At 44.6% G+C, this 14,898-nt stretch overlaps 1 protein-coding gene and 3 non-coding genes across 4 annotated transcripts in view; all 4 read right to left on the bottom strand.

The window, feature by feature from the left end:
* Positions 1-14,898, bottom strand: part of LOC132765249 (carnitine O-acetyltransferase-like) — a 57,074-nt gene that overhangs the window by 10,504 nt on the left and 31,672 nt on the right. The window contains exons 6-10 of the mRNA XM_067465290.1: positions 8,798-8,972; positions 8,293-8,471; positions 6,965-7,065; positions 4,498-4,617; positions 2,799-2,921 (exon numbers count right to left, since the gene is read on the bottom strand). Coding sequence (XP_067321391.1) covers positions 2,799-2,921; positions 4,498-4,617; positions 6,965-7,065; positions 8,293-8,471; positions 8,798-8,972 — 698 coding nt within the window. The remainder of the gene's footprint in view (positions 1-2,798; positions 2,922-4,497; positions 4,618-6,964; positions 7,066-8,292; positions 8,472-8,797; positions 8,973-14,898) is intronic.
* Positions 799-870, bottom strand: TRNAC-GCA (transfer RNA cysteine (anticodon GCA)). Its single transcript has one exon. It is a non-coding gene; the product is annotated as a tRNA-Cys (tRNA).
* TRNAC-GCA (transfer RNA cysteine (anticodon GCA)) lies at positions 9,972-10,043 on the bottom strand. Its single transcript has one exon. It is a non-coding gene; the product is annotated as a tRNA-Cys (tRNA).
* Positions 12,065-12,136, bottom strand: TRNAC-GCA (transfer RNA cysteine (anticodon GCA)). The gene has a single exon. It is a non-coding gene; the product is annotated as a tRNA-Cys (tRNA).

Here is a 14,898-nt window from a genome sequence, read left to right as displayed (position 1 = left end):
AGTTTGGGGAAAATAGACTTTGACATTTGGGAGTTGTAGTTGCTGGTGGTCCTGCCAGAAGTTTTTTGGGTTCACTCTGTTAATTGACTAAGCCTTTTTACAAGGTGCATCCAGTCCCACTAAGAAGTTGTCCTCTTCTTAATACTAAAGATTTAAGAACTTCCTGACTGTGAGAGCCGTTCAGCAGTGGAACTCTCTGCCCCGGAGTGTGGTGGAGGCTCCTTCTTTGGAAGCTTTTAAACAGAGGCTAGATGGCCATCTGTCAGGGGTGATTTGAATGCAATATTCCTGCTTCTTAGCAGGGGGTTGGACTGGATGGCCCATGAGGTCTCTTCCAACTCTTTGATTCTATGATTCTATGAGGCTGGATGGCCATCTGTCAGGGGTAATTTGAATGCAATATTCCTGCTTCTTGGCAGGGGGTTGGACTGGATGGCCCATGAGATCTCTTCCAACTCTTTGATTCTTTGATTCTAACCAAAGAGACTTCAGAGATCATATCCTTCTAGAGGTAGTGTGGTAAAATTTAATTTTGGGGAGTACAACTGTCAAATCCTGTAAGAACCAACAAATAGATGAAGCTGCCTTGTTCCAGATCATACCGTTTTTTCCATCTAAGTACTGCCTACTCTTAAAGGCAGTAATCTTCCAATGTCTCAGGCAGGAAGAAGGACTTCTAGCCTTGCTGTTCTGGATTTGTTATTGAGAGATCCAGGGTCTAAACATGGACATGTTACCCATGAGAGGTCTTTGGCAAAAGTGGGACTAAAAAGGCCAACCAAACTCCTGTTTAAAAAGAGGGGGCACCCGGAGTTGAACCAGGGACCTCTTGATCTGCAGTCAAATGCTCTACCGCTGAGCTATACCCCCAGCACATACATCAGGATCACCCAAAGTCTAATTATGCACACTGGTTTTGCCTCTTGGTTCTCTCCCATATATTTATGAGTAATGTTTCCAACACTATCCCCACAGGGAAATCTTTCCACCATAATTAGTTAAGAATGTTGGGTACATCCCATGCGTATGGAGTAAAAAGGTTTATTCTGACGTCATTTTTCATGAGGCCCTCCTATAGGTTACCTACCACGAGTCTTCAAGCAGAAAAGGACTGAACATCCAACTACATTCTTCTAAAAAGAGAGGCAACTGGAGTTGAACCAGGTACTTATTGATCTGCAACTGAGCTAAATTCCAAAAACAAGAACTACTATCAGCTAATCATTTATAGATACTAGCTCTACCATATGGCATTATAAGAGGGGTATGTGTGTGTCTACAAGACATCTCTTGACTTATTATGATGACCCCATGAGTTTCATAGGATTTTCTTAGGCAGTTCTGCCAGTTCCTTCTTCTGAAATATAGTCTACATCACACGATATTCATTGATGGTCTCCCATCCAAGTACTAAACAAACCAGACCCTGCTTAACTTCCAAGTTCAGATTGGATCTGGTGCCTTTAGGCTATTTAAGCATTTCAGGCATAAGAGTTGTCCCTTCACACCTGCAAATCTGTTTATTCAAAGATTTGATTCAATACTGTCTCTCGGAGTCTCTAGGTCAGTGTTTCTCAACCTTCCCAATGCTGTGATCCCTTAATACAGTTCCTTATGTTGTGGTGACCGCCAACCATAACATTGTTTTCATTGCTACTTCATAACAATAATTTTGCTACCGTTATGAATCATAATGTAAATATCTGATATGCAGGATGTATTTCCATTCACCGGATCAAATTTGGCACAAATACCCGATATGCCCAAATTTAAATACTGATGGGTATGTGTGTGCCTACAAGACAGTTCTTGACATTATGATGACCCCATTAGTTTCATAGGATACTGATGGGGCTGGGGAGATTGAGTTTGTCATCTGGGAGTTGTAGTTGCTGGGATTTATAGTTCACGTACAATCAAAGAGCATTCTCAACGCCACCAACAATGGAATTGAACCTAACCCCCATGACCAACAGAAAATGGTGGAAGGGTATGGTGGGCATTGACCTTCAGTTTTGGAGTTGTAGTTCACTTACATCCAGAGAGCATTGTAGACTCAAACAATGATGGATCTGGACCAAACTTGGCATGAATCCTCAATATGGCCAAATGTGAACACTGGTGGAGTTTGGGGAAAATAGACTTTGACATTTGCGAGTTGTAGTTGCTGGGATTTATAGTTCACCTACAACCAAAGAGCATTCTGACTCCACCAACCCCACCAACTTCCCACACAGAATCCCCATGACCAACAGAAAATACTGTGTTCTGATGGTCTTTGGCGACCCCTTTGGGACTCCCTTATGACCCCCACCAAAGGGGTCCCAACCCCCAGGTTGAGAAACATTGGCCTAGAGTTTCCGAAGGAGGCGTTTATTCGGCTAACAACAATTGTTGTTTTGGTACTGCACAATGGCTACAAACTACAAGAAAGGAGATTCCATCTGAACATGAGGAAGAACTTCCTGACTGTGAGAGCCGTTCAGCAGTGGAACTCTCTACCCCAAAGTGTGGTGGAGGCTCCTTCTTTGGAAGCTTTTAAACAGAGGCTGGATGGCCATCTGTCAGGGGTGCTTTGAGTGCAATATTCCTGCTTCTTGGCAGGGGGTTGGACTGGATGGCCCATGAGGTCTCTTCCAACTCTTGATTCTATGATTCTATGAAACATTACATTTTTATGTATATAGAAAGGGGTCCTGTGCCCCTAAAGCCGGTGAATATGGAGGGATAAATGTAGACAACCACCTTCACACAGATGCCCTTAAAGGCTCATGCCATCCACTGGGTTATCATCTCACCTGTAGTAGGCCAACTGCAGCGCCACCTGTAGGACCGAATCTGGACTCAGTTGATTACGTTTGAGAAGTGCCTTGCCAAATCCACGGTAAGTGAAACAGCTGATATCCAGGTCAGTAATAAGGCTGAGCGAAGAGACAGAAACATAACTAGCGGTAGTAAAATTCAGACAGCTCGCTATAAGCATGTCAAAAGGTCAACTCTGTTGCTCCAGCTCCACTGGCTGCCAATCTGCTACCAAGAACAATTTAAATGCTGGTTTTAGCCTATAAAGCCCTAAATGGTTCCAGCTCTGCCTATCTGTCCGAATGTATGCCTCTTTATGAACCATCTAGGAATTTAAGATCTTCTGGGGAGGCCCTGCTCTCAGTCCTGCCATCTTCACAGGTTCAACTGGCAAGGACGAGAGACAGGTCCTTCTCAACGGTGGCCCCTCGGCTGTGGAATGCCCTCCCCAGGAACATTAGATCGGCCCTCACCCTCTTAACGTTTCGTAAAAGAGTCAAAACCTGGCTATTTGATCAGGTTTTCCCAAATGCAGTGTAGCAGATAAACTCTGATCTTGGAATGGCTGGACAACACGACTGGATAATGATTTGGTAATGAAATGCGGAGGATTTATTGTTTTATGATGTTTTTATTGATGTTATTATGGAGTAAATTTTAGTCTATGTTTAAATGTTTTAACTATTTTTATATTGTTATGGGCATCGAATTGTGCCGCTCTGTAAACTACCATGAATCACCCCCAGGCTGGGAAAGGTGGCATAGAAATATAGTAAACTTTTAATATATGTGTTATGGCGACAATTTTTATGCTTATATTTTGTCTTGTTAATCTTATGGTTATGTTGTTTTTTTTACTTTGTATGTTTTGTGATATTACCTGGGAACTGCTCTGAGTCCCCTCAGGGAGATGGAGCGGTATATAAATAAAGTTTTATTATTATTAGAAATAAATAAATAGATTTCTTATCCTTCTGTCCCAGAGGTGGGGCATGTGCTACAGGTTGGGGGCTGCACCGACCCCCACTGTATCCCTGCCACTATGTCCCCTTGCTCTCCAATTTTGAAATGTCTTTTAAAATATTTTCCCATTCATTACTCTGCCCTCTTCTGAGGCTAGCTTAAATGTCGGGATGTGGAAAAATATGCTAGTCACTAGAATCCTTATGGGACCTTTGCAATTTGATCAAAGTACAGTGTACATTTGCAGATTTACTTAATGCAGACACAGGCAAACTTTGGTCCTCCAGGTGTTTTGGTCCTCAACACACACAATTCCTAACAGCCTACAGGTGTTACATCTGTTCATTTTGGGTTGGAGATGGAGTTGTAGCATGAGCATGTTCCATAGTTGGGGACTGTCTTATGGACTTGTGGAAAGTATCCATGGCAGTCTTATGTTTTGTGTCCACACTCTAAGGTCAGGCCTTGCATTCAGATGACAACTATACTCCATTTCCATCTCCTCTTCTCTTGGCAGCTTGGCCTCCTGTGCTCTCATTTTCCCTCAGGTCTGAAGAGCTGACTAATCCTTCCCTGCAAACTGACAATCGCTGCTGTGAGATGACTTAAAAGGCCAAGGAGCAAGACAAGTCTGCGGCAAAAGTTGAAAAATGTCAGCCTGGCTGGAGTTTGCACTCCTTTCCAATGCACTTTATAAAAAAGTCTCCCTTGGACCAAGCATCACAAACTCACATGTCCAGATTCTGTTTTGCGTGTTCAATATCACGTTTGATTTCTGGAGTGAAGCAGAAGTAGAGCTTCTTAGGCAATTGCAGGGGAATCAATGGTGCGCGGACAGTGACCGGATCTTTGCTGGAATGAGAAGGGTGGGAGTGGAAGGGAAGAGAAAAAACAGGCAGAGTAAAATGCACTTAAAAGAAAGAACAGGCCTAATAATAGCCAAGCTATCCTAAACCCAGATCCCGGCCAATTTTGAAAGCTAAGTAGGGCCTCATTAATAACATCACCTAACACATTTTTTGTCCCTGGGTTATAAATGTCAATTCCTAATTGGTCCTGGAGTCCCCGGTGGCCCAATTGGTTAAACCCTTATGCCAGCAGGACTGAAGACTGACAGGTCGGAGATTCGAATCCGGGGAGAGCGCGGATGAGCTCCCTCTGTCAGCTCCAGCTCCCCATGTAGGGACATGAGAGAAGCCTCCCACAAGGATGGTAAAACAACAAAAAATCCAGGCAACACCCAATTCTCTCACACCAGAAGCGACTTGCAGTTTCTCAAATCGCTCCTGACATGAACAGAAAAATTGATCCTATCATAAAAACATAGAAATACTTTTATAAAACTGCAAACACTGTTTTTGCAGGATATCCTGCAGCACATTTTGCTATAGTTGAGTCTTAACCGATTCAACATAGTTTGTAGCAGGCACAAAAGCAAAGTTTCTTGATTATAACAACTCCAGTGTTCCCTCATTATTTCATGGTTCACTTTTAGGGGACTCACTATTTCGCGGGTTTTTGAAAATATTAATAAAAAATATATAATATTTACACCCAGTGGAGGCCAGAGACCTCAGAATTGCAGCGGCCTGAGGCGCAGCGGGGAAGGCCTGCCTACCTGGCCTCTACAGACCCCAGAAGTGCGGTGGCCTGAGGTGCGGCAGGGAAGACCTGCTTCCCTGGCCTGCTGCTGCATGCATGGCTCCGAAGGCTCTGTTGGGGTCTGCAGAGGCCAGGGAGGCAGACAGGCACCCTTGAGATGGGTTGGGAGGCGGGTAAGGAAACACAGGTAAGAAAATTATATATAATATATATAAGATAATGTATAAATATTAAAATTAATATGGCGTCCCTACTACATGGATTTTCACTTATCGTGGGTAGTCCTGGAACAGAACCCCCACAATAAGTGAGGGAACGCTGTACTTTCAAAGTAAGTTCAGCACAATCAAGCAGGAAATAACACGTTCAAACCAGGAATAGAAAATTTATCAAATGTTGTTACATAGGACTCCACCAATGAATACCAGGTACTCATATTTCAGAGGTAGGAAAGGGCAAAACCATCTCTGAAAATCCCTTGCCTGAGATAATAATAATAATAATAATAATAATAATAATAATACACTTTATTATACTCTGCTCTTCTCCCCTTGGGGTCTCAGAGCATATTACAGTATAAACAGATACTGGCAAACATTCAATGCCTTGTTACAATACAGTGAGACACACAAAACACAAACAATGGCAAAGGCTGTTCCTTTCATTTCCGGCTTTGGAGGCGGTGTTCATCTCTGGCTCTGTGGGAGGTGCAGTTCTCAATTTCCAAGCCAAGGAGCCTGCATTGTCACCTCCCTGGACGTGTGGTTGGCATGACAAATTAGGTACCACCTTGTGTGGGGATGCTAAATTAACTAATTTATGAGGCCATAAAAAAGACTCCAGTAAAGCACTCCAGCAAAAAAGCATGCGGGGAATGCGGAAGTACTTCATCAGTGTCGCAGATGGACGATGAAAGCGACAGCTCCCCTGGTGGCCAGAAAAAGTTAAATAGCCTCTGTGTATGTTTGTATACATTGTATGTCAAATTGGCATTGAATGTTTGCCATATATGTGTTCATTGTAATCCGCCCTGAGTCCCCTGCGGGGTGAGAAGGGCAGAATATAAATACTGTAAATAAATGACTGCTTGGAGCATCTTATGCCTTTCCCATTGAAGCGGTACCTATTTATTTATTCAAATTTGCATGTTTTCGAACTGCTAAGTTGGCAGGAGCTAGGGCTAACAGTGGGAGCTCACCCCGTCCCGTGTTTCTGAACTGCCAACCTTCAGGTCAGCAGTTCAGAGGCACAAGGGTTTAACCCATTGCTCCAGCTAGTGGGCAACATGTGGTCCTCCCCATATAATTGACCCAATCTGAAGATGTCCATCACTGCTCTAGAATGAAAACAAAACTTTTGCTTTACCATATATGAACAAGCAAAACTTCCTGGGATTAACTCATATATATATATATACATACACACACACATACTTAAGTGACCTTGAGCAGGTGCCACCCTCAAAACAGAATCCTTCTGCTTCTCGTTTTCTAAGTTCAGCCTCTGCACACAGCAAAATAGGAAGTCCTGCCCACGCAACCATGAATCACACCTGAGTAGAGCATGTCTAATGCTTTCCTATCCCAGGGGAACTTACCAGTAATCAAGGACATGGTCGATGATTGTGGCAATCGGGGGCCCCTCGGCAACGGCTTGCTCATAAAGCACCCCACAGGAGCCGTCTTCTCCTATAATGAACTGTGAGTCAGGGAAAAGGGCAAGTAGGTGGAAGAAAAGGAAAAGTGATTTCAGGCTGCGTAAGGACCAGCTCTTGGACAAATACGATGAATGTACGTCATTTCATGTACTGGAATGACACCTGTGATTACTTGAGCTTGGACTATAACTCTAGAGATCAGGATTCAATGCCTTCTCTGCCACAGAAACCCACTGGATTTCCTCAAAAGAAGGTGAAGGCAACCCTCCTTTGAGCAAAGCTTGCCCATGTTTTAGAGCAGACATGGGCAAACTTGGGCCCTCCAGGTGTTTTGGACTCCAACTCCCACCATTCCTAACAGCCGGTAGCATCTAACTCAGACTTGGACAAATTTTGGCCCTCTAGGTGTTTTGGGCTTCAACTCCCACAATTCCCACAATTCCTACTATATACTTAGGACATCCATAGGGATACCAAGATGCCTGCTGATAAAGCTATTGTCCTCTCAACCCTGCTATATGCCTGCGAAACGTGGACTGTCTACAGATCTCACACTCAACTCCTGGAATGATTCCATCAGAGTTGCCTTCGAAAAATTCTGCAAATCTCTTGAGAAGACAGGCAGACAACTGTCAGCATGCTGGAAGAAGCAAAGACCACCAGCACTGAAGTAATGCTCCTACCCATCAAATCCGCTGGACTGGACACTTTGACCAAATGCCTGATCACCGTCTCCCAAAGCAGTTACTATACTCCCATCTCAAGAACGGGAAACATAACGTTGGTGGACAGGAAAAGTGATTTAAAGATGGGCTTAAAGCCAACTTCAAAAACGGTGGCATAGACACAGAGAACTGGGAAGCCCTGGCCCTTGAGCGCTCCAGCTGGAGGTCAGCTGTGACCAGCAGTGCTGCAGAATTCAAAGAGGCATGCATGAAGGGCAAAAGGGAGAAAAGTGTCAAGAGGAAGGCGCGTCAAGCCAACCCTGACAGGGATTGCCTTCCACCTGGAAACCAGTGTCCTCACTGCAGGAGAACAGGCAGATTGAGAATAGGGCTCCACAGCCACCTTCGAACCCACCGCCAAGACACCAGACTTGGAGGACCATCATTCTCGGCCTAAGTAAGGAATTGTGAGAGTTGAAGACCAAAACACCTCGAGGGCCAAAGTTTGCCCGTGCCTGATCTAACTGCTCCCATATCCAAATATAGAGATTGGCCATTTACTGCTAAAAGGTATCAGCCTTGCTTTCATCCTAATGTTCTTACCTGCAGGGTCTTGTCAAACCAGCGATTGCCACTGTTGGAGTAGCTCCCGCCGCCATGCAACATCTGTGCCGCCAGTCGACTTGAAGCCCGAGCGTCCGACACTTTCAAGACCGGGGCATCCAGGCAAACAGTAAAGAGGCTGCGCTGAATGGCACGCGCAGACTCCCGGTTCAGCTTGTCTAGAACAGACCAGACACAGTGCTAACATTTGAGACACCAAAATGTGAGCTGTCCATTGTAAAGTGATATAGCACGACCCCCCCCCCCCCCCATCCATAGGGGATACATTCTAGGACTTTGCATTGATACATCAAACCACCAGTAATGAGAATGAATGAATGGCTTCCAGAAGAAGCACACAATTGTGACAAATAACAACGGCAATAAATCAGGGTTACATGTTACACCTGCATATGGAGACACTTAAGGATTTTGAATTAGGAGCACACCACTGTGACATGACAGATAATCCTGTTTTCCTTCCATCCCTTTGATAGAGATGTACCTCGCATGAGAGTGGTGTAGGCCTGGCCCCATGTGTGTCTATGATCACTGGTCAGAACGCCCAAGGGCTCCTTATCCGTCTTCCAAGACTGGGCACGAATTCTCTGGAGCTGCCAATGTAGCTGGTCCACAGTGAGAGGGGTCCCATCGCTATTGTACACTTCAAGCTGGAAGAACTAAGAGGGAAAGAACATGAGAAGTAAAGATGAGGTGCATCCAGTCCCACTAAGAAGTTGTTCTCTTCTTAATACTCAATCCTTAAGATCCAAAGAGACTTCAGAGATCATATCCTTCTAGAGGTAGCATGGTAAAATTTAGTTTTGGGGAGTACCACTGTTATAACCTGCAAGAACCAACAAATAGATGAAGCTGCCTTGTTCCAGATCATACCACTTTTTTCCAACTAAGTACTGCCTACTCCTGGTACTCCTAAGTACTCCTGGAATGATTCCATCAGCGCTACCTCTGGAAAATCCTGCAAATCTCTTGGGAAGACAAGCAGACAAATGTCAGTGTGCTGGAAGAAGCAAAGACCACCAGCACTGAAGCGATGGTCCTCCGCCATCAACTCCGTTGGACCGGCCACATTGTCCGGATACCTGACCACCGTCTCCCAAAGTAGTTGCTCTACTAGGAACTCAATAATGGAAAACAGAATGTTGGCAGGCAGGAAAAGAGATTTAAAGATGGACTCAAAGCCAACCTTTAAAACTCTGCCATAGACACTGAGAACTGGGAAGCCCTGGCCTGTGAGCGCTCCAGCTGGAGGTCAGCTGTGACCAGCAGTGCTGCAGAATTTGAAGAGGCACAAATGGAGGGTGAAATAGAGAAACATGCCAAAAGGAAGACGCGTCAAGCCAACCCAAATGGGACCGCCTTCCACCTGGAAACCAATGCCCTCATTTTGGGAAACGAATAGGGCTCCACAGTCACCTACGGACCCACCCTAGAGGATTATCCTACTTGGACAATGAGGCATCGCCTAAGTAAGGAAGTAACTGCCTACTCTTAAAGGCAGTAATCTTTCAAAGTCTCAGGCAGGAAGAAGGACTTCTAGCCTTGCTATTCTGGATTTGTTATTGAGAGATCCAGGGTCTAAACATGGACAAGTCACCCATGAGAGGTCTTTGGCAAAAGTGGGACTAAAAAGGCCAACCAAACTCCTGTTTAAAAAGAGGGGGCACCCGGAGTTGAACCAGGGACCTCTTGATCTGCAGTCAAATGCTCTACCGCTGAGCTATACCCCCAGCACATACATCAGGATCACCCAAAGTCTAATTATGCACACTGGTTTTGCCTCTTGGTTCTCTCCCATATATTTATGAGTAATGTTTCCAACACTATTCCCACAGGGAAATCTTTCCACCATAATTAGTGAAGAATGTTGGGTACATCCCATGCCTATGGAGTGAAAAGGTTTATTCTGACGTCATGTTTCATGAGGCCCTCCTATATGTTACCTACCACGAGTCTTCGAGCAGAATAGGACTGAACATCCAACTACATTTTTCTAAAATGAGAGGCAACTGGAGTTGAACCAGGTCTGCTCCAAAAACAAGAACTAGTATCAGCTAATCATTTATGGATACTAGTTCTACCATATGGCATTATAAGGGGGGTATGTGTGTGCCTACAAGACATCTCTTGACTTATTATGATGATCCCATGAGTTTCATAGGATTTTCTTAGACAATTGTGCCAGTTCCTTCTTCTGAAATATAGTCTACACGATATTCATTGGTGGTCTCCCATCCAAGTACTAAACAAGTCGGACCGTTTCCAAGTTCAGATTGGATCTGGTGCCTTTAGGCTATTTAGGCTGCCAGACCCTACTTAGCTTCCAAGTTCAGATTGGATGGTGCCTTTAGGCTATTTAGGCATTTCAAGCATATCAGAACATTTTCCAAAATAGCGTTGTCCCTTCACATCTGCAAATCTGATTATTCAAAGATTTGTTTCAATACTGTCTCTCAGTCTCTAGGTCAGTGTTTCTCAACCTTCCCAATGCTGCGACCCCTTAATATAGTCCCTCGTGTTGTGGTGACCCCCAACCATAACATTATTTTCGTTGCTACTTCATAACAATAATTTTGCTACCATTATGAATCATAATGTAAATATCCGATATGCAGGATGTGTTTTCATTCACTGGACCAAATTTGGCACAAATACCCGATACGTCCAAATTTGAATACTGATGGGGTTGGGGAGATTGAGATTGTCATTTGGGAGTTGTAGTTGCTGGGATTTATAGTTCACCTACAATCAAAGAGCATTCTGAATTCCACCAACGATAGAATTGAACCAAACTCCCATGACCAACAGAAAATGGTGGAAGGGTTTGGTGGGCATTGACCTTGAGTTTGGGAGTTGTAGTTCAACCACATCCATAGAGCACAGTGGACTCAAACAATAATGACTCTTGACCAAACTTGGCACAAATACTCAATATGCCCAAATGTGAACACTGGTGGAGTTTGAGGAAAATAGACCTTGACATTTGGGAGTTGTAGTTGCTGGGATTTATAGTTCACCTACAATCACAGAACATTCTGAACTCTACCAATGATGGAATTGAACCATTCTTGGCACACAGAACTCCCATGGCCAACAGAAGATACTGGGAGGGTTTGATGGGCATTGATCTTGAGTTTTGGAGTTGTAGTTCACTTACATCCAGAGAGCAAAAGGGGGGCTTTTGGTGGGAGGATCTGCCGTCTGTTTCCAAAAATGAAAAGAAGGACAGGTAAAGAGATCTTCAGCCTTGTCTGCCAAAGGGGCTCCTAAGACCACCAGAAATATGTGTTTTCTGATGGTCTTTGGTGACCCCTCTGTAACCTCCTCATGACCCTCTCAGGAGTCCTGACCTCCAGGTTGAGAAACACTGCTCTAGATCCTCCAGGGCAATTCTGTGGTCACCTCCTGCTCGAAGTCATTCTGAATGATCTGGAGCTTCTCTAGGAATCTTTAGATCCTACAATATAATCCAGTGGAAGTTGTCAGTAGAATCATGTTGGACAAACTGGATATTCCTACAGAAGTGTCATTTCAGCTACAAATATATATATATCAGTTTGATTACTTCTGGTTTTTTTACTTTAGTGGGAGCTGTATGCCTCTAACTCCAGAGAAAGCAGAGACTTGACTAGTTAAGAACCCTACTCCTGATCTACAGATCTGTCTTACATGTACTGAATTCCTCATCCAAAAAACCCACCATAAGCCTTGAAGAAAAGTGTGGCAACAAATCCAACATTCATCCAAAAAGAGGGGGCACCCGGAGTTGAACCAGGGACCTCTTGATCTGCAGTCAAATGCTCTACCGCTGAGCTATACCCCCACGACACAGGGATGCTTGACAGAGAAGCCTACTTAAGGATACTGGTTTTGCCACATAGTTCTTTTTCACAGATTTAATGAGTAATGGTTTCAAATTACCTACAGGCTACTTATCCCACATGAATGCTGCTGCTAAGGAACAGCCTGCTGCTCCTTTATGCACTGCAACTAAACCAAACTCACAAAACTGCTTCTCATTCCTGGAAACTTGCTACAGACTAGTAGCTAATGGTTTGCACCAATGCACAGACCATCACTTTTAAATAGTTCTATTCTAGAGCATAGTGGGCCCTTGGCATCTGCTGGGGTTTGGTTCCAGGATCCCCTCTGGATATCAAAATTGGAAGATGCTCAATGGAAAAATCAGTTTTGCAATTAAAAAAACGATTTTCAAATTGTAGATGACTGAATTCACAGATATAGAGGACAGACTGTACACAGAACGTTAACTACAGCTATGGAACCCATCCTTCTACAATAGAGTCTCGCTTATCCGACCTTCGCTTATCCAACATTCTGTCTTATCCAACGCTCTCATCCGATACCCCCGTTTTCCTCCAGCATTTCCCCAATTCTCTCTCCATTCCCAATAAGTGAAAAAGGCAAGACAAGGAGGAGAGGAGGAGGAGGAGGAGGAAGGAAGGAAGGAAAGGAGGAAAAGAAGCAGGACTGGAACTGGAAGTGTCCTCCCTCCTTCCCTGTGATTTCCATGCTACTCTTCTGTATCCGGGCTCTTCCTGCTGGGCCACTCTAGCCCCAAAGCACTGCCTTGCCTTAACCCTTTGAGTCCCTGTTGTTAGCATTCTATGTGTCTAGTACAAAGTTGGATGGGAAACAGTAGACTCCGTATTATCCAACATTCTGCTAGCCCATTTATCATAGAATCATAGAATCAAAGAGTTGGAAGAGACCTCATGGGCCATCCAGTCCAACCCCCTGCCAAGAAGCAGGAATATTGCATTCAAATCACCCCTGACAAATGGCCATCCAGCCTCTGCTTAAAAGCTTCCAAAGAAGGAGCCTCCACCACACTCCGGGGCAGAGAGTTCCACTGCTGAATGGCTCTCACAGTCAGGAAGTTCTTCCTAATGTTCAGATGGAATCTCCTCTCTTGTAGTTTGAAGCCATTGTTCCGCGTCCTAGTCTCCAAGGAAGCAGAAAACAAGCTTGCTCCCTCCTCCCTGTGGCTTCCTCTCACATATTTATACATGTCTATCATATCTCCTCTCAGCCTTCTCTTCTTCAGGCTAAACATGCCCAGTTCCCTAAGCCGCTCCTCATAGGGCTTGTTCTCCAGACCCTTGATCATTTTAGTCGCCCTCCTCTGGACACATTCCAGCTTGTCAATATCTCTCTTGAATTGTGGTGCCCAGAATTGGACACAATATTCCAGATGTGGTCTAACCAAAGCAGAACAGAGGGGTAGCATTACTTCCTTAGATCTAGACACTATGCTCCTATTGATGCAGGCCAAAATCCCATTGGCTTTTTTTGCCGCCACATCACATTGTTGGCTCATGTTTAACTTGTTGTCCACGAGGACTCCAAGATCTTTTTCACACGTACTGCTCTCGAGCCAGGCGTCCCCCATTCTGTATCTTTGCATTTCATTTTTTCTGCCAAAGTGGAGTATCTTGCATTTGTCACTGTTGAACTTCATTTTGTTAGTTTTGGCCCATCTCTCTAATCTGTCAAGATCGTTTTGAATTCTGCTCCTGTCTTCTGGACTATTGGCTATCCCTCCCAATTTGGTGTCGTCTGCAAACTTGATGATCATGCCTTCTAGCCCTTCATCTAAGTCATTAATAAAGATGTTGAACAGGACCGGGCCCAGGACGGAACCCTGCGGCACTCCGCTCGTCACTTCTTTCCAAGATGAAGAGGAAGCATTAGTGAGCACTCTCTGTGTTCGTCCACTTAACCAATTACAGATCCACCTCACCGTAGTTTTGCCTAGCCCACATTGGACTAGTTTCCTTGCCAGAAGGTCATGGGGGACCTTGTCGAAGGCCTTACTGAAATCCAGGTACGCTACATCCACGGCATTCCCCGCATCTACCCAGCTTGTAGCTCTATCGAAGAAAGAGATCAGATTAGTCTGGCATGACTTGTTTTTGATAAATCCATGTTGACTATTAGCGATGACTGCATTTGTTTCTAAGTGTTTGCAGACCGCTTCCTTAACAATCTTTTCCAGAATCTTGCCCGGTATCGACGTGAGGCTGACCGGACGGTAGTTGTTTGGGTCATCCTTTTTTCCCTTCTTGAAGATTGGGACCACATTGGCCCTCCTCCAATCTGCTGGAACTTCTCCCGTTCTCCAAGAACTCTCAAAGATGGTTGCCAATGGTTCTGAAATGACTTCCGCTAGTTCCTTCAATACTCTGGGGTGTAGTTGATCTGGCCCTGGGGACTTGAACTCATTAAGAGCGGCCAGGTATTCCTGGACGACTTCTTTCCCAATTTGGGGTTGGATGTCCTCCAATCCCTCATCCACTCCATCTTGCTGAGGTTGAAGACTCTCTTTTTGTGAGAAGACCGAGGCAAAGAAGGCATTAAGTAGTTCTGCCTTTTCCCTATCCCCTGTCAGCATTGCCCCATCTTCTCCGCGAAGAGGTCCTATCGCCTCCTTGTTTTTCCTTTTTCTACTGACATAAGAATAGAAGCCCTTTTTATTGTTTTTAATGTCCCTGGCAAGTCTGAGCTCGTTTTTTGCTTTAGCTTTGCGGACCTTTTCCCTACAGGTGTTGGCTATTTGTTTGA

This window comes from Anolis sagrei, chromosome 2 (genome assembly GCF_037176765.1).
Source record: "Anolis sagrei isolate rAnoSag1 chromosome 2, rAnoSag1.mat, whole genome shotgun sequence".
Classification (NCBI taxonomy): Eukaryota; Metazoa; Chordata; class Lepidosauria; order Squamata; family Dactyloidae; genus Anolis; species Anolis sagrei.
The sequence above is the reverse complement of the archived record's forward strand: the minus strand, read 5'-3'. Positions and strand labels throughout refer to the sequence as shown.